Source organism: Oreochromis aureus, linkage group 5 (assembly GCF_013358895.1).
Source record: "Oreochromis aureus strain Israel breed Guangdong linkage group 5, ZZ_aureus, whole genome shotgun sequence".
Classification (NCBI taxonomy): domain Eukaryota; kingdom Metazoa; phylum Chordata; class Actinopteri; order Cichliformes; family Cichlidae; genus Oreochromis; species Oreochromis aureus.
In genome coordinates this window covers 41,948,617-41,967,183 of record NC_052946.1, presented here as the reverse complement: position 1 = coordinate 41,967,183, position 18,567 = coordinate 41,948,617, and the positions used below count along the sequence as shown (strand labels likewise).

At 44.4% G+C, this 18,567-nt stretch overlaps 2 protein-coding genes across 4 annotated transcripts; one reads left to right on the top strand and one right to left on the bottom strand.

Annotated features, from left to right (window-relative positions):
• Positions 1-2,037: 2,037 nt before the first annotated feature.
• LOC116322145 (MKRN2 opposite strand protein) lies at positions 2,038-14,007 on the bottom strand. 3 transcript variants are annotated; one of them, XM_039612713.1, is made up of 6 exons: positions 13,122-14,007; positions 5,778-6,165; positions 4,674-5,635; positions 3,590-3,639; positions 2,859-3,027; positions 2,038-2,638 (listed from the first exon to the last, which is right to left on the bottom strand). In XM_039612713.1, the coding sequence occupies exons 3-6, from the start codon at positions 4,874-4,876 to the stop codon at positions 2,407-2,409; spliced, it is 654 nt and encodes a 217-aa protein (XP_039468647.1). In that variant the 5' UTR covers positions 4,877-5,635; positions 5,778-6,165; positions 13,122-14,007; the 3' UTR covers positions 2,038-2,406. The 3 variants fall into 3 exon arrangements, with proteins under 3 accessions (XP_039468647.1, XP_039468645.1, XP_039468646.1); XM_039612711.1 differs by lacking the exon at positions 5,778-6,165; XM_039612712.1 differs by lacking the exon at positions 13,122-14,007 and having other exon boundaries at positions 5,778-7,542.
• On the top strand, positions 12,684-18,248 carry mkrn2 (makorin, ring finger protein, 2). The gene is made up of 10 exons (XM_031742152.2): positions 12,684-12,814; positions 14,028-14,156; positions 14,228-14,367; positions 14,443-14,577; positions 14,654-14,829; positions 14,927-14,992; positions 15,060-15,208; positions 17,460-17,570; positions 17,722-17,866; positions 17,944-18,248. The coding sequence occupies exons 1-10, from the start codon at positions 12,789-12,791 to the stop codon at positions 18,112-18,114; spliced, it is 1,248 nt and encodes a 415-aa protein (XP_031598012.1). The 5' UTR covers positions 12,684-12,788; the 3' UTR covers positions 18,115-18,248.
• The last annotated feature ends 319 nt before the right edge of the window (positions 18,249-18,567 follow it).

The window sequence follows — 18,567 nt, the reverse complement described above, 5'->3', positions numbered from 1 at the left end:
CAGAGTCAAAGCAGCAAAACTCATTTGTTACTTCAGGAGTTTGAACAACGATACAAATAAAACTTTTTCTGAATAAATACCTGAATATGTGTTGTGTATGTAACACAGCCGTGGTTACCAAAACAAAGTTTTACTTCTGCTTCAGCCGAGAGTCGAACACAGGTCAGTCACAGGCAGTGTTGGTCAAGTTACTTGAAAATAGAAATTAGTTACTATTTACTGATTACTTCTCCAAGAAAGTAATCCCTTTACTTTGCTGATTACTTATTTTCAAAAGTAATTAGTTACTTTATTACTTAGTTACTTTTTAAAAACATGATACAAACCTGAATATGTAATAAAGCAACAGACCTTTCAGCCCAATTCTATTTTTCTGCATAATCCATCATATACAATGGAATCAAATGAAAAAGTCTCTTTTTAAAACTTGTTTTATTTGTTTTAATCTTTTTAATTTTATGCACAACATTAAATTATATTGACTTGAAGAAATATGTTTAACATTTATACCTATTCTGCATATTCCAGCATATAAAATAAAATCATGTTTTGTGTTTACACTCACTCTTTGAAATAGATGCATGTAAAACACAGCAGATTCAGCAGCACTGAGTCCTGTCGCTCTTAAATCTATTGTTCAGCAGGAGTGGGGCGGGTGGAGGTTTGCCCACAGCAGTCATGTCAGTGGGGGGATCCGGGGCTTTCTCTGTGAACGTCACATTCCCGTGGCAGCGTGCTCGGTGCTCGCTCAAATTTAGAAAGAAGTTTTCTTCCCACACAGAGTGCACAGCGGACACTAATGTTTCTGTCACTTTTTACAGAATCAAACTCAAAGTAATGTGAGTACTTCCACGCTTTAAAGGCTGCATGGTCACACTCTCTCCATCACTCCATTGTTGATCTGCACACGTCTGTTGCTGCCACTGAAGCCGCACGCTCGTACGTCATTGTCATGAGACACAAACAAACAAAATCACGGTTTAGTATTGCAGTAATGCAGCGTGCTTACGGGAAGGTAACAGTAATCTAATTACTTTTTTGCAATAGTAATCCCTTACTTTACTCAATCCCTTACATGAAAAAAGTAATCGGATTACTTCAGATTACATATTACTTACTTACTACAAGTTACTGCCCATCTCTACACATTTTAATGCACATGAAGGTGAAACGCTGCGTTCACGGGCCGATAGAAGAACTGGGATTTATAATCAGTGTTAATAATCACTGTTCTTGCACACACTACAATCGTCATGGCGATGACCCACCCGCCACATTCTGCCCCCGAGGGTGAAAACCTGCAGCTCCACGGCAGGAAACAGCAGAGAGCTGCAGGAAGTGCGATTTAAGAAACTTTATTTCAGAATAAAATAAAAGTTGTAATTTCCTCTGAGACCCTCGGTGTGGCTCAGGGACAACAAAAGGTCAAAGTTCACACAACTAACGCTAGGGCTGTTTGATATAACGATATATATCGGATGACGATATAAAAACGTCTATCGTTTCATTTTACGCTATCGTTTGTTTCGTGGTGTCGCAAAATAAACTGTTTACGGCAATATTTTTTCATCATTTTGATGGTCACTGTAGTGGCTATATGAATTTCTTAAAGTTCTGTCTTTCTCTTATATTTAATATAACCACACTACAGACAGACAAGCGCCTGTTTTTATGGGTTGTCGTTAGCAACAACAACGGTAAAACCACGGCATGTCCGCTTGTTTATTTTCCACATAAACCTTTCACAATAAAGCTCAAGATCCTGTTGAGACTTTTCAAAATAAACTGAATCACATGAAAGATGCAGAGTATTTACGGATGAGAAGCAAAAAAAGAGCCGTCAGGTGCTAAAAAAAATAAACCTTAGACTCAAACGTTAGAACAGGCTTTTCCCCGCAGCACGCTGTGTAATAAATACTCACAAAGAAAACGGCGGCCGTTACAACTTATGTCTAAAAATGTATCGTTTCATGCATCAGTTAAAACACTTGACTCCAGGTCCATGACGCCCAGCTGGAAACACTTCACGCAAGTCGAGCTGCCCGAGATTCACAGAATTTACAGAAAATGTTACATTTTTGTGATTTATATCGTTATCGGACGATAGATGTCTTAATATCGGGATATGAGATTTTGGTCATATCGCACAGCCCTAACTAACGCGCTAAAGAAAGAAGGTCAGATGGAGGACGAGCAGCCTCACACACACAGACATGAACCAAAGCTGAGCTCACTACATGAAACAGAGCTGTGTGTGTGTGTGTGTGTGTGTGTGTGAAGGTGAGTTCATTGCACATCAGGTCTGACACTGAAGCGTCACATGTGACCGATGACACACTAACACGGACTCCATTCTGGTCGTGGGTCCGACTAAGTGGTCACAGACACAGTGGGTGAGGCTGGTCTCTAGCTGCTGGGCTCCGCCCCCTGAGCGTGCTGCTGTCGATCCACCGTGTAGAACTGGTGTTTCTGGATGTGCCTGTACAGCGTGGTGTATTTGGACACCCTCCTCATCCTCGGCAGGATGAAGGTGTGGGTGAAGTCGTCTCTGCTCAGAGTGCCGCGGCCCTCGGCCGCCAGAACGCCGTTCACGAAGTGCAAACAGAAGCTGAAGCAGTTATGGTTGTTTTCATCGAACCTGCGACACACAGAGAAAAAAGCTGTCGACAGATTTCTACACCTGTAGGTGATGGTGGTGACGGCGCCGTGGCGACGAACACACCTGTGTCTGGCGACCACCGCGGGTCACCTGGAACCTGTCTAACAGCGAGGGAGGCTCATAACGACAGAAAGCGTACAAGCTTCCTGCCTTCAACCAGCTCTCAAGTATACTGTCAGGTGAGTCAGGTGTGAGTTACCTGTGCCAGGCAGGGTCCCACATAGGCCCGTCAGAGAAGCGCTCCAGGTACTGGTCCCACTGAGCGAGCAGGTGGAACATGTCAGGTCGGACCAGAGGGACACTGACGCTGCGCTCCCAGCCGCTCTGATCCCTGCGGACGCCTCCACGAGTGTAGTTATACACAACACCTGCACACAGGTAGGAGGGGCTGATCATTGGCCACGGGTCATCGATCACATTGATTATTGATCATTGTTAGGCTGCAGGTTAATCAGAGCTGAAATCAGTCAGGTGCTGCGTGGGAGGATCACATCACGTCTGTCTGAGATGTTTAAACGTGTCTGACAGTTTGACTTCGGTGTCAGTCGGTAAACTCGCCGACTCACACTGACGCTCTGCACTCGCCTTCGTCCTTCCTGTCGCTGTGACCTCACTGACAGTTTCGCCTCTGAGCTTTGTTTGATGTCAGAAATGAGAAGTCCTGTTGTTTCAGACTCTGCGGGAGGTCGTCAGCGACTCTGCGATTATTGGATGATTACTTTGAACGTCTTTGACTGGATGAAATAAGGGATCTGGCAGGTTGGGGGCGTGGTCAGTGATCATGTAGTGTTCTATTGTGAGAGGATGGTGACTGTCTGCGAAAGTTTGATCTGAAGCTGAAACGACACCTTATCAAACCTCCACCTGTCTGCTCGCCTCCTTGCACCTGAGCCCACAATCACCAGGTGACCTCTGACCTCAGAGACCTACCTTTGGTGTTGGAGATGCCGGTGTGAAGATCAGCCGCCCCATCAAAGTCTCTGAGGATCAAACAGCAGGACATGCTGGTTAGAATGGTTACACTCCATTAGAGGTTGGATGGCTGGAAACTTTCTTCAACTAAATGAGGAGAAGACTGAAGTCCTTGTTTGTGCTCCTAAAAAATTTGTACCTAGTGTTATGGCAAACTTGGGTCCACTTGCTACATTTGCCAAAGCTTCTGTCAGGAACCTTGGTGTTACTATTGACACAGCTCTGACTTTGGACGCTCATGTTAAATCTCTGGTTCGCTCCTGTTTTTATCACTTGAGAAACATTGCTAAGCTGAGTCCCATTGTATCGCGCTCCGAATTAGAAATGGTCATTCATGCATTTGTTTCATCTCGTCTGGATTATTGTAATTCTTTGTTTACTTGTTTATGTAAAGCCTCTTTGGAGCATCTGCAGGTTGTTCAGAACGCTGCTGCAAAGCTTCTGAGCAAGTCCTCCAAGTACTCCCATGTCACACCCCTGCTGATCCAGCTGCACTGGCTCTCTATTAAATTCAGAATCCACTTTAAGGTTTTGACCTTGACTTTCAGGGCTCTGCATGGACAAGCACCAACATATATCAGTGAACTTTTACATCCATACATTCCCAGCAGGTCCCTGAGGTCATGTGACCAGGGCTTGCTGGTTGTCCAACACACGAGGCTGAAAACAAAAGGCGACAGAGCTTTTGTAACTGTGGAACTTTCTCCCTTTGAGCCTGAGATCTGTGGACTCAGTGGTTGCTTTTATAAAACAGCTAAAAACTCATCTTTTTAAATTTGCTTTGGTTGATTTTTATTTTTATGTTTTAGCTTCTGTGAAGCACTTTGTGATTTTTATCTTGAAAGGTGCTATATAAATAAAATTTAACTTTTACTTTACTTACTTTACTTACTGGGTACACTAGTTTATACTAGTATTACCTGGTCCAGTATAATGACTGATTCAAACTGCTTCATGTTCCTTTGCGTCCACTGACTGTGTACCTGTCAGTATGCTCACCTGTGTGTAAACACCTGTGTACTTTCACCTGCGTGTGTGCTACCTGTCCAGGTTGTCGTGTGCAGGTGCGACCAGCAGGCAGCAGGAGGTCTTGTGCCCGTTGGTAAAGGGGGAGGGGAGGCTGACCGGTGCCTCCTGCAGTCTGCTCCCCCTCAGCTCCTCCCCGCAGCTCGGGCACTCCTCCGGCACAGAGAAGCAGAAGATCTCCTTCTGACAGTGAGTCAGACGGATCACGCTGCTCTCCATCGCCTCCTCCTCTCTCGTCTCCTCTTGTTCTGCTCCTCCGTTTCTCCTCTTCGACTTCTGCCTTCCTCTTCTTCTCTCCTTCTCCTTTTCACCCAGTTGCTTGGTTACAGCCTATCAGATGACATCACTGTCTGGCCCCAGCCTATCGGGTTGTGGGTGCAGTCACAGAGATGGTCACGTGACCAGGCTCACCTGTCACTCCTTCCCCCCGAACAAGGCGACCTTTGGAGTGCGTGGGCAGTGTTGCCACAGAAACGGGACCTGGCCTGCAGACGGGTGTCGCTCTCAGCTGCAGTGCATTCTGGGAGTTAAATGTTCTGTAATCACAGGCCTGCTTTTATTTAAAGAGCACATTTAAAACCACAAAGTGCTGCACAAAAACAAAACAAAGAGCACATCAACTCACACCGCTCCAAACGGAAAAAGAGACTTAAAAACAGGAAGCGAAGATGCCTGTCTCATATTTAAAGGCAACGTATTCCAAAGTTTGGGAGACACAGTTGAAAAAGTTCTCCTCCAAGTTCCAGCCTAGTTTTCGGGACAACCAAAAGCAGCTGGTCAGCTGATCTAAGGGCCGGCGAGAGAATATAAGGCTGAAGAACATCACAGAGGTATGGAGGAGCAGGACCGTTCATAAGCCAACGTTAGGACTTCTGTGATAAACAGGAAGCCGATGAAGAGAAGACAGGATGCTGTGTGCCATGAAGAGACGGGCAGCAGCATTTTGAACAAGCTGAAGAAGTTACAGCAGGAAGTGCCCTACAAAAAAAAAAGACAGAGAAACATGAGAACAACTGTCATTATGTCCAGAGAGTAAGGAGAACAGACGGCTTTGGCTGCAGTTGTCACTGAGCTGTGATTGGCTGAGCACACAGGACACGCCTCAGTTTTTCCGTCTCACCTGTCAGAACCACCTGATCCACGAGCTTCGAAGTCAGATGAAGATGTGCATCTCACTGGAAATCAACCAATCACAGTTCACTTAGATGGAAAACGGAGGTTCCCGTTACTCTGACACAGTCAGAAGATCTGCTATGACATCATCAGATTTTATCATCACGCGCTCTTCTAAACTTTTGCGATGAGCTCTGTGAGCATTTGTGTTTCTTCCTCCTGGAAGCAGAAGCAGCTCTGCTTCAGGGCAGCTTCCTGTCCTGAGACTCTCTGATCGTCTCCTCCATGTTTTGGTTCTGCAGCAGACGAGCTTCATTTCCCTGATCTCCTCCATGACGACACGGCTGACCAGCCCGCCTCTCCGTTGGCACCAGTTGCTGCATGTGGGCCTCAATCTGCCAATCGCAGTGACTTTTACTTTCCACAATAAAACAGACCTTTCAGCTTTTATTCTGAAGAGCTGGATGTAAATGTGCTCGTCAGCACTCGGCTCAGCTTCTGTAGTTTTAATGTGGCTGTAAATAAAACAGGCACCACGGAAAGATTCAAGCATGTTTCAGAGCATGTCTGTGGGATCATACATACCAACCTCAGACTACTCATCATCAAACACACTGCTGCTCGTGCTCTATCTAACCTATTAGTATTAGGTGGGGGTGGGGTTGGGGGGGCACCGAGGCTCTCATTAGTTCCCAGAACTTAAAAAACCCCTGCAAACTCGTTGCCTCAAAAAACGAAGTAAAGCTTACTGAAGTTAACGACATCGTGCTCGATGTTTCTGACTTTGCAGTACGAACTTTTACCCTCTGACAAACATTCCAACTTCTACTACATTAAAAAACTATTTGTGGTAACTTTTTTAATTTTGCTGACACACTAATTAAATGCAACTAAATCACATTATGTTTGATCTCTTTTTTTAAAATTACATTTTTATTGAAAAAGGACTTGCATTGATATTATTTAGTCACAGCTCGTCTCACCGCTGTCGCTTATCGCTGGAACCAGCAGATCGGTTTCCTGAAACAGCTCGGTCGCGTACGCCAGCATTCTTGCAGTTATAGCAGAATTAAATCTGAACTCTTTACCACAAAATGGGCCTACTACTCGGTGTATGTATGTATGTGGTTATGTCATCACCGCAGCTGCACTTTGTCTCACCTCTCACCTTCTCCCCAGACAAAGGCCAGCACATCCACAACTGAAACTGATGTGTAACATATTGAATAAATGTCTTACTTAAATGGTACTACTTAAAACTTAATCAAAGAATGTAAACAAATAAGAGATCATAAAAATAACCTGATATACATGTCTTGTAAAGTGTGTTGCGATCCTTCCACAGCTCCAGTCAAACTCACAGTAGATTGGCTGGTCATAACGCCAACCAAAAGTTTTTGACCCTCACTTGACCAAGGAGCGACAGCTCTTTCATAAGCACAAAATGCAATTGTGTATAGATGATTATAATCATTTTCATAACAGAAGTTCCAAAGGTTTCAAAGGTTGCCAATATGTTTGCTCCTCCTAATATAGTCTAAAAGCAACCCCAAGCAAAACAGATTAAACTTTCACCTATAAATGATTCCCTCTAACTAAGTGTGTGTGTGTGTGTGTGTGTGGTTACGTGTGTGTCTATGTGCTAACCACAATCGCACCCTATTTCACCTCGCCGACTAGCTCCTGGCCTCTCCCCAGACAGAGAGACAGAAGCCGCTCTCGTGTATGTAATAACCGAACCGAAACTATGTATGTGTACTCTACTGAATAAATGTTTTAATCAAGAAACTCTACTAAAAGCTTAATCAAAAGATATAAAAGTATAAAAGATAATAGCATCATCGAAACTGCTCCTCAGACTAACTTTCACTCAGACTCTGGTTTCGGTTTCACTTCCTGCAAAGCAGGTAACTTCAAAAACATGTAACTTCCTGTCTTATTTTGGCACAGAGTTACTCAGCGTTAGGCCTTTTCTTTCACCATGCCGTCTGCATATAAACATTTAAGATTCTAGATTCAAAAGCATTTCGGGTTATAGATTCAACTCAGCAGTTTAAAGTGGTTCTTACTGGACCTGTAATAAAGGTGATATGATACCAGTATGTTTGAACATCTGAATGCAATATCAATATTAATTATTAATGCAATAGTAATATGGACAATAACAGTAAAATTATTTATCTAACCCTACACAGTGTATACGTAATGCAGCATGTTTCACTTATTTACATAAAGTACATTCAATACATATTATGAAGCAGAGGGTCGACCTGACATTATACAATACATGGGAGATCCAGCAATGGTCTCTCCAACATAATGAACTTGTTGAGTACCAATGAAAGTTACAAATCCTCCCCCAGTTCTCGTTTGTTATACCCATCCCTGATTCCAATTCCCATTTGGTCTTAATATTTTGGGTAGTATCCTTCCTTGCCTGAAGAAGCACATCATATAGTTTGGAGATTGGCTTTCTCAGAGAATCAACATATGCTAATTTAACTATCTTAAAAATTCCCGACTCAATTGAGTTTGGGTTTGGGACATTGCAATATTTGTTAAAATAATCCTGCATTTGAAGAAACCTGAAGAAATCTACTTGTCTTAAGCCATTTCTTATTTGTAAAGATTGGAAACTCTGTAGTGTCCCTTTATGTGTGAAGGAATGGAATGTTGTTAGTCCGCTCTCTATCCAAGACTGAAATCTTTTATCACTTTCATTTGGTTTAAAATCTGTATCGTAAGCACACCATCTAAATTCTTTTAGTATTTGATCAGTACCACATATTTTAATCAATTTATTCCATATTTTTAGAGTGTGGCTTATCCATGTTCCTCTACCTTCTAAACGGTCTGCCAATATTTTATCCACAATTGAGGCTTGTAGTTGAAATTTGGAGGTTGTATTAAATTCTATGGATTTCCACTTAGCTTTCACATCAGGGTTACAGCATTGCAGCAGAGTGATGACCTGAGATGCATAATAATAGTATTTTAAACATGGGAGCATTGCCCCACCTTTTGCCTTGCTTAACTGTAAAATACTAAATTTAATTCACGTTTTTTTCCCCTGCCAAACAAAACGCAAAATCCATTTGTCCCATTCCCCAAACTGTGTGACTCACTTCAACAGGTGAAGTTCTAAATAGACAGAGGAATCTTAGGACTATGTTCATTTTCACTGCTGATATCCTTGAATTTAAATTTAAGAAGGGCACCAGATTCCACCTATCTAAATCAGTTTTAATGGCCTGTGACAAGGGACCATAATTTATTGTAATAGATTAGAAATATTCTTAGTTAGAATTATTCCCAAGTATTTAAGTGTTTCAGCTTCCCAATTTATATTATAATTATCTCGTAAAGTTTTAGATGCCGTATAGTTTAGTGTCATTACCTGTGTTTTATTTAGACAGTTCTCCAAAGTCGGATAGAGAGGACATCAACTCCTCAAATCATTCTTCAGGTTCCCTCAAAAAGACCAAGACGTCATCTGCAAACATTGCAACTTTTTGTTCTTCCCCGGCAATTTGCGATACCTTTAATTTTAGTATTGTTTCTTATAAACTGACCAAGAGGCTCAATATAGAGTGCAAATAGAAGTGGTGAGACCGGACAGCCCTGCCTGGTCCCTCTTTCCAGAGTAAAAGATTCAGATAGATCTCCGTTGACTTTCACACAGGCCCTTGGTTTATCATAGAGGGATTGTGTTATTGAGATGAATTTATTGTGAAAACCAAAAGACTTCGATACCCTATAAAGAAAAAGCCATCTGACTGAGTCAAAGGCTTTCTCAGCGTCCAGTCCCACCAACACTGCCTGGACCCTATCTCTATTTATTTGTTCCATAACATGTTGTCCACTGTTTGCCTTTGTTGGATGAAACCACACTGGTCCAGGTCTATTATATCAGGTAAAATTTTTTCAAGTCTCCGTGCCAAGATTGCTGTAAATAGTTAATAATCCAAATTTAATACATTGATCGGTCGATAACTGCTACATTCTGTCCTATCTTTACCCTCCTTGGGAATGATGGAGATAACGGCTTCCTTCCACGAGGGGGGTAGTTGACCCTTTTGCATAACCCAGCTGAATGTTTTCAATAGGATAGGAAGCACTTCCTCTTTCAGGTTCCATCAATCCATCAAGCGGTGCAGCTCCGTAGCTTACCAAAGTCATACTAAAACATTTTTTGACGTATTGCTGAGCGCTGTGTATCACATAAAATCGGTTCGCGGTCATCAAGCACAACCAGAATTCATACAAAAGGCGCGCAGTCAACTTTTGAGAGAATGAAAGGATTTCAGGCCGTGCATGTCGTTAGCGTGGCTAGCTCGTTAACATGTTGACGCCGTCCAGCCCCACGCACGGGGCGATGCGCAGTAACTCATTAACGGAGATTTGCCGTGTCCATCTTGTCGCTGCCTGCAGGTGAAGCGATGGGGGAGGAGGGGGAGTTGTGTTCAGTGAAGGAGAGGCGAGGTGGAGTAACGTTGCGTAAAGACAAAAGTGGACGAAAGAGAGGCAAACTTGCAGCTCCGCAACTATAATTATAACGTAACACAGACTATATCGATATAAAGGATATTGTCACATCTTATATCTCGTATAAAAATATATCGATATTTTTAAAAAGCTCGATTTATCGCCCAGCTCTACCTGCAGGTGACCGTCTTCACTGACTACACCACCTGTGACGGAGGACTCATCTCACCTGATGCAAGGAAACAATCATATTCTTTAGAACACCAACTTATTTACTTTCTTAAACGTTTTTCCTGTATTTGCTACAGAACAGACATCAGGTCAGACAATTGAGCTGCATTATCACACTATTACCAAACAATATTGCAAGTTTGATATACATACGATGCCATCCATCAATTTACTTCCACTCATCTGCAGCTGGGTTGTTGAAGCTGGCAGTCTAAGCAGAGAACCCCACACCTCCCTCTCCCCAGCCACCTCCTCCAGCTCATCCAGGGGAACTCCAGCGTGTCCTGGTCCTGGGACACGCCCACAACCCCTGAGCCAGGAGGCATCCTAATCAGACCACGTGGACCGGCTGCTTTCGATGTGGATGAGCAGCAGCTCTACTCTGAGCCCAGCTTGAATGACTCTTCACCAGGACGGACACCCTCCACATCACTGCAGCTGTGGCCCCAATCCACCCATCTCTCGTTCAACTCTTCGCTCGTGAACAACACACTCCTCAACGTGGGGCACCAACTCATCCCTGATGCAGAGTGGGCACTCCACCCTTTTCTGGCTGAGGATCGTGGCCACAGAGGTGGTGACTCTCATTTCTGCCACTCCACACTCAGCTGTGATTCGCTCCAGTGAGAGCTGGAGGCCACCAGCTGATGGCTGACCAAGCCCGACAGGACCCCGACAGGACCCCTCTTCTTCCATTTCATCTGGTTTTATTTGTCATTTTTCAGGCACTTAGGTGACCTAAGATGTAGTTCTTTGTTTTTTTCAAGAAACAAAAACAAAAAGTAAATCAAAAATTAACTAATTAATCATTTTAGTTGCACTTATATCCACACCTGAGGGACTTATTTGCATGTTTTATATACAAACTTCCAACAGTAACATAAACTGTCAGATGATGAAGTAAAATATAAAATACAGTGAAGCAACAACAGAGAGAGGAATAAAAGGGAAGACAAAAACACCTCTGCTCTCTACAGGAAGGGCCAGAGTCTCAAGAGGTTTTACAACATCTGTCGGACAATGCTCAGGATCTTTTGTGGTCAGTGCTATCCTCTGTGCTGTTGCATGCACAGGAGCATGCTCAGTGAGAGGCTGAGATTACCCACAATGCACCACTGAATGACACAGGAAGTCATTCCTGCCTGTGGCCATCTCCCTGTACAACTCCTCCATCTAACACACTGTAAACACTGCTACAGCTACAGCCTTTTGCACCCACTGTTTTCTTATTCGGTAAAGTTGCTGTCTATTTTCTTGATATTTATTTATAATCACATCTGTCAACCCTGGATATTTATTATTTGGTGATTTGTATATATTGTGCTATTCCTTATATTGTATTGTTAAATAGTCCAGTCTGTTTTTGTTAGTGTTACTGTACTGGAGCACCTGTAACCCAGATAATTTCCCTAGAGATTAATAAAGTATGCTGATTCTGAAAAGCTCGAGTAAAGCAGGCGACCTGTGAGTTGTAATCTACTCAAGTACAATATGGAGTAAATGTACTTAGTTACATTCCACCACTGAAAAATTAAATCTCCAAATTACTTTTTTCTAATTTAAGCAAACTCAAATAAACTGTGCTGATCAGCTTTTTGAATGAAAACTTGTTGTTGATAAAAACTGAGTTCAGGCTACTTATGTTCAATTAAAGACAATATTAGGTTTATCAGTTTACCACTCCAGCTTAGTCGACTCTGTGGAGTCTTTTAAAAGCAGTTGAATACTTTCTGTTTAATCCAGCCTTCTGCTCATATTCTTTCATTATTTGTGTTTTTTTTAAGGTGATTCTTTGTTTATTGTGTTGTAATTGTTGTTCAGTGCTTTATTATGACCGTTGGTCTGTGAAAAGAACATTATAAATTAACTTTATTTACTTACTAAATGAAAACACTGCAAACATGATGCATGTTGGAAGGAAACTTCTCTGCTGTGGCAACACCACCAACCTATATGACGACATGAAGAGCACGAAAAAGAAGGAAAGAAGAAGCAGCGACAGACAGCCCCTGGCAAAGAAACTCCAACTGGAAACACTCAAACAGACTTTCAGCTCTATTTTATTACCGAACACACAGAAACGTTCACATTCCAGCGCTCCAAAAATCCCACTTTCAAAATAAAAGCTGAACGATGTGTTTTTTTGTGTTGTGATTATTGTGGTAAAAGGGACGCTTTCCGCGGGTCCGTGCTTCCGGAGGAAGCGGAACCTTACTGCTGTGCCCTCCGCTCTCCGTCGGAGCGGTTTAAGCGGCGCACCGCGGTGACAGCTCGGAGCAGTTGTTGAAGGTCCGCGAGGAAGATGAGCACCAAACAGGTGACCTGCAGGTGAGGGTGCGTGCGTGTGTGCGTGTGTGCGTATGTGTCTGACCTGTTTGAGTGTCGTCGGGTGTCGCGCTGGTGTGACCCGGATGTCCGCGGACTGTTAGCCTCGAGCTAATGTTTTTAGCTGTTAGCTCCGCACTCGCCTGTCCTCGTCAGCGCGTGCAGCTCTAACTCTAACTGATCGATTACTAATCAGTGATTCCAGGTGTGTTTAAGTGAAAGCTGAGACTAATCAGCTTCTCCAGGATCGACACTAATGATTTAAAGTCACGTAAAGAGCTGCAGCTTTAAATCAGAGGGTCAGACTCACCTCAGGGTCACGTGAGTGTTCCCTCCTGCGAAAATGAAGGCGGTCGCTGATGGCTTGAAACTTCAACAACAAGCACAGGAACACCGAAGCTGGTCCGAGTCTGAGCGCTCTCCGGTAGTTGCTAGGTTACAGGGGGTGGGACGCAAACAAACTGTCAAACAGCCAATCAGAAGGCTCCGAGACTGCAGCTGCAGTTCCCCTGGTGTCCAGCAGGGGCAGCAGTGACTTAGTCCCCACAGACCACCATGTTAAAATTTTACAGCAGAAATAAACATGTTTACAGCCTGACACACAAACTGTTCTGGCCTCTAGAGATAATTTCCCCCTTCGTATCACCTGTATTAAACTTTTGTTACAGGATAAAGAGGACGTAAAAGAGTGGGATGAGAAGGAAAAGTGTCATTCTATGCAGATGACAGACTTTTAAATACTGGAGAAGGCTTTAACAGTTTATCTGGGGTTCATAACATGAGTCAGAGACAATTATAAGTGCACAGGAGGAGAATGTTTTGAGAACTCACCTGTTTAAACTGGATTAAAGGGGGCGTGGCCTCTGTAAGATCTTTGTTGAATCAAAATACAAACAGAATGATGAAAACATGAAAAATGTAACACGTGTACAAAACTACAAGTTAAAAACTTTATTTAAATAACTTTCAAAACAAAAGTAAAAAATAAAGTCTTATAAAAGTCAAGAGTTTGACGCCTCATTCCATCAAATATTCATCCGTCCAACAAAGACCTCTCTGTTAGCCTGGGGTCTGAAACACCTGGGCGGGTAGAGTAGGATCCTGATTGGTTAGAATGTGAAGTAAACACACAGTAAACTGAGGTAACAGGTTAAAATGCAAGAGTGATTTCACTAGAGTAGCAGGTGTTGTGGCTCACAGGTGTGCTGCAATTTAGGTACTTCCTCCACGGCGTGTGCAGGGAAGGCAACCGCTGTCTCTTCTCCCACGACCCAAGCACCAGCAAACCCTCCACCATCTGCAAGTTTTACCAGAGAGGGGCGTGTGCCTACGGAGAGCGCTGCAGGTAAGGCCCTGCCCACCTCTCATCTACGTTTGCATCACTGTGACTCATTTCACTTCCTGTTTGCGCTGCAGGTATGATCACATCAGGTTGTCATCCAGAGGAGGAGGGAGCGGAGTTTCAGAGGACCTGACAGGAGGAGGAAGAGGAGGAGGAGGGGCTAGTAGGTCTGGCAGAGGCGGAGCCAAGAAGACGCTGGTGCTGAGAGACAGAGGTGAGTAGACGATGAACCTCTTACAGGTTCATCATAATGATCTCAGGTAACCCCGCCCCCTCTGTGTCTCCTCAGTGCTGGGGGTCGAAGACGTGTTCAGGGGCGCGTCAGACATCTCAGGGTCAGAGGTCACAGCAGCGGCGACAGCATCTCCGCATTCCTACGTGGATGCCATCAGGGCGGGTCTAGACGCCGCGGCGCAGGAACGAGGTCAGACTTGAGAATCCTCAAATTTTATTGGCTCTGATTGGTAGCACGTGATGATGTTTACCTGTGCTCTCCACAGCTCCTCCTCCAGGGGGCGGGGCCTACCCGGACCTCCCCCAGCTGTGTCCCTACGCTGCCGGCGGCCGCTGTTTCTATGAGGACAGTTGTACGTATCTCCACGGCGACCTGTGTGAGGTGTGCGGCCTGCAGGTGCTCCACCCCCAGGACCCCGAGCAGAGGAGAGCGCACGAGAAGGTGTGCACGCTCACGGTGTTTCAGTGACCTCTTTGTGTTCGTGAGTGAGCGCACACAGATGTGCTGCAGCTGTAAATGATCTCGTGTCTGTCTGCAGATGTGTCTGCTGGCCTTCGAGGCCGATATGGAGAAGGCGTTTGCGGCTCAGCTCAGCAGTGACAAGGTGGGTTTGATGTGTTTTGGGTTTGGTTGTCTTGGTGACCAGCCTTAATTTGTTACCTGTTGTTCAGGTGTGCTCCATCTGCATGGACGTGGTGGTGCAGAAGGCGAACCCGTCAGAGCGCCGCTTCGGCATCCTGTCCTCCTGCAATCACATCTTCTGTCTGTCCTGCATCCGAAAGTGGCGCTGCACCCGAAACTTCCACAACAAGATCATCAAGTAAGAATCCGACAGGACCGGCTCAGGCACCGGGGTCAGGGGTCAGGGGTCAGGCACCGGGGTCAGGGACTGGGTCTCTGTGTACTGGGGGGGAACCAAGACTGATGGTGTCTGGTAAGATCTGATTGGGGCTTTACTTTGTTTCACTCTCGTTAGGACCCTTCCCCGTGTCAAAGAGCAAATATAGAGACAAACAAACAAACAAAGCAGAGGTCATTCACTACACATCATCTTCTTTAAAAAGGACAAATGAATAAATCTGTCACTTCGTGTCAAATACAGATACGATTTGTCTACAAAAGTCTGCTGAATAATAATTTCCTCAGTGTTAAACAAATTCTCTCATAAACATTTGGCCTTCACCTAAAACATACAGGTAAGTATTTTAAAATAACTACAGTTACTAAATAAGCACACTCATCTCCAGCCTTTCCCAAAGTACGAAGTTCACATAAACGTTTGATATGTTCAACTGGGATACCACGAAATCCGGATCGAAACATACCCAGAAACCCCAAACGATCTAAACTACACAAATAATTCTCTAGTTGGAAGTCTTTCTTAAATGTTCTGTAAATTCTAAAGAGACTATCATTAAACATTTCAGAATTCCAATTTTGCCTCGTCTGATTACACTTGTTATACACCTGTCATTCAGCACTCAGGTATGTTCTTGTAAGTAAGAAAGTCCTGGATAATCAAATACTGGTTTCAGCTTCACTCTCCACTGTGACTTAAAAACATCTTCATCATACAGGGAGTGCAGAATTATTAGGCAAGTTGTATTTTTGAGGAATAATTTTATTATTGAACAACAACCATGTTCTCAATGAACCCAAAAAACTCATTAATATCAAAGCTGAATGTTTTTGGAAGTAGTTTTAGTTTGTTTTTAGTTTTAGCTATTTTAGGGGATATCTGTGTGTGCAGGTGACTATTACTGTGCATAATTATTAGGCAACTTAACAAAAACAAATATATACCCATTTCAATTATTTATTTTTACCAGTGAAACCAATATAACATCTCCACATTGACAAATATACATTTCTGACATTCAAAACAAAACAAAAACAAATCAGCGACCAATATAGCCACCTTTCTTTGCAAGGACACTCAAAAGCCTGCCATCCATGGATTCTGTCAGTGTTTTGATCTGTTCACCATCAACATTGCGTGCAGCAGCAACCACAGCCTCCCAGACACTGTTCAGAGAGGTGTACTGTTTTCCTCCTTGTAAATCTCACATTTGATGATGGACCACAGGTTCTCAATGGGGTTCAGATCAGGTGAACAAGGAGGCCATGTCATTAGTTTTTCTTCTTTTATACCCTTTCTTGCCAGCCACGCTGTGGAGTACTTGGACGCGTGTGATGGAGCATTGTCCTGCATGAAAATCATGTTTTTCTTGAAGGATGCAGACTTCTTCCTGTACCACTGCTTGAAGAAGGTGTCTTCCAGAAACTGGCAGTAGGACTGGGAGTTGAGCTTGACTCCATCCTCAACCCGAAAAGGCCCCACAAGCTCATCTTTGATGATACCAGCCCAAACCAGTACTCCACCTCCACCTTGCTGGCGTCTGAGTGGGACTGGAGCTCTCTGCCCTTACCAATCCAGCCACGGGCCCATCCATCTGGCCCATCAAGACTCACTCTCATTTCATCAGTCCATAAAACCTTAGAAAAATCAGTCTTGAGATATTTCTTGGCCCAGTCTTGACGTTTCAGCTTGTGTGTCTTGTTCAGTGGTGGTCGTCTTTCAGCCTTTCTTACCTTGGCCATGTCTCTGAGTATTGCACACCTTGTGCTTTTGGGCACTCCAGTGATGTTGCAGCTCTGAAATATGGCCAAACTGGTGGCAAGTGGCATCTTGGCAGCTGCACGCTTGACTTTTCTCAGTTCATGGGCAGTTATTTTGTGCCTTGGTTTTTCCACACGCTTCTTGCGACCCTGTTGACTATTTTGAATGAAACGCTTGATTGTTCGATGATCACGCTTCAGAAGCTTTGCAATTTTAAGACTGCTGCATCCCTCTGCAAGATATCTCACTATTTTTGACTTTTCTGAGCCTGTCAAGTCCTTCTTTTGACCCATTTTGCCAAAGGAAAGGAAGTTGCCTAATAATTCTGCACTCCCTTCATTGAGTCTTCAGAAAACTAAACACAAGAAATTACACTTTATTCCCATCGCCATTCAATAATCTGGGTCTGACTGGCTCTGGTTGGGTTTGATGACCTCTCTGTGTCTTTCAGGTCGTGTCCACAGTGTCGGGTCATCTCAGAGTTCGTCATCCCGTCGATGTACTGGGTGGAGGACCAGGATGAGAAAGACCACCTTATAGACCTCTTCAAGTCCGGAGTTGGGTGAGTTGCCTCTCTGTGCCACGCCCACCTGCTCTCAGGTGCTTAGGAAGAGGATCCAAAGATCTTCCAGGAAATGCTTTCAGGTGGTAAAAACAAAGGTAGCTAAGGTGTGTTCAGCTTTCATTCATACTCTGTGTGTGTGTGTTTGCAGTAAGAAGGCCTGTAAGTACTTCGATCAGGGCCGCGGCTCGTGTCCGTTTGGCGGGAAGTGTTTGTACCTCCACGCCTTCCCGGATGGATCGCGGGCAGAGGCCGAGCGCCCGCGGAAGCAGCTGAGCTCGGAGGGGAGTGTGCGGGTCAGTTTGAGTCCTTGTTGTCCACAAGTGAGGGGCTCTTGGGTGTCGTAGTACCCTAACTCTGTCTCTCTGTTTAGTTCATGAACAGCGTTCGCCTCTGGGACTTCATCGAGGAGCGCGAGCAGCGCTCCGTCCCTCCCCTGCCGTCCCTCACTGATGACATCACAGAACTGAGGGAGCTCTTCATGCAGATGTCGGGGCCAAGCCACGAAGACGAGCCGGAGACCTCGCCCGCCGACGAGCTGTAGTCTCCATGAAACCTGTGCCGGGTCCACACCAGATCATGTGATAAAGGGCACGTTGTGTCCACAGGTTTGATGCCCTGAGATGGGATGGCGCTTAATTTATTGTGTATATGAGTAAATACAGTCTGAAGACCAGCTTCTGTGTGGTGGAGTTATTTTGGTGGTGGAGGGTGAGCAAAAGGTCCTGGAAAGTCCTTAAAACTCAAAAACCAAATCTGATTTGAATGTGGCTCGTGTCCTGGTGCACCTCTGATGGCTCCCGCTGTGAGGTCAGCTCTTCAGACTGAGGTGCAGGAGGAGACGAGCTGGCGGTGGAGGTGCTCTCTGAGGTTACCTGCTGCTTTTTAACCTAAACACGAATCCCTGATGCTGATTTCAAAATCCATTTTAAAACTGGAAGTTCAAGTTTTTGGTTTTTACTGTGAAGAGCGCCTTGCTGTCCTGCCGCAGTCCTCT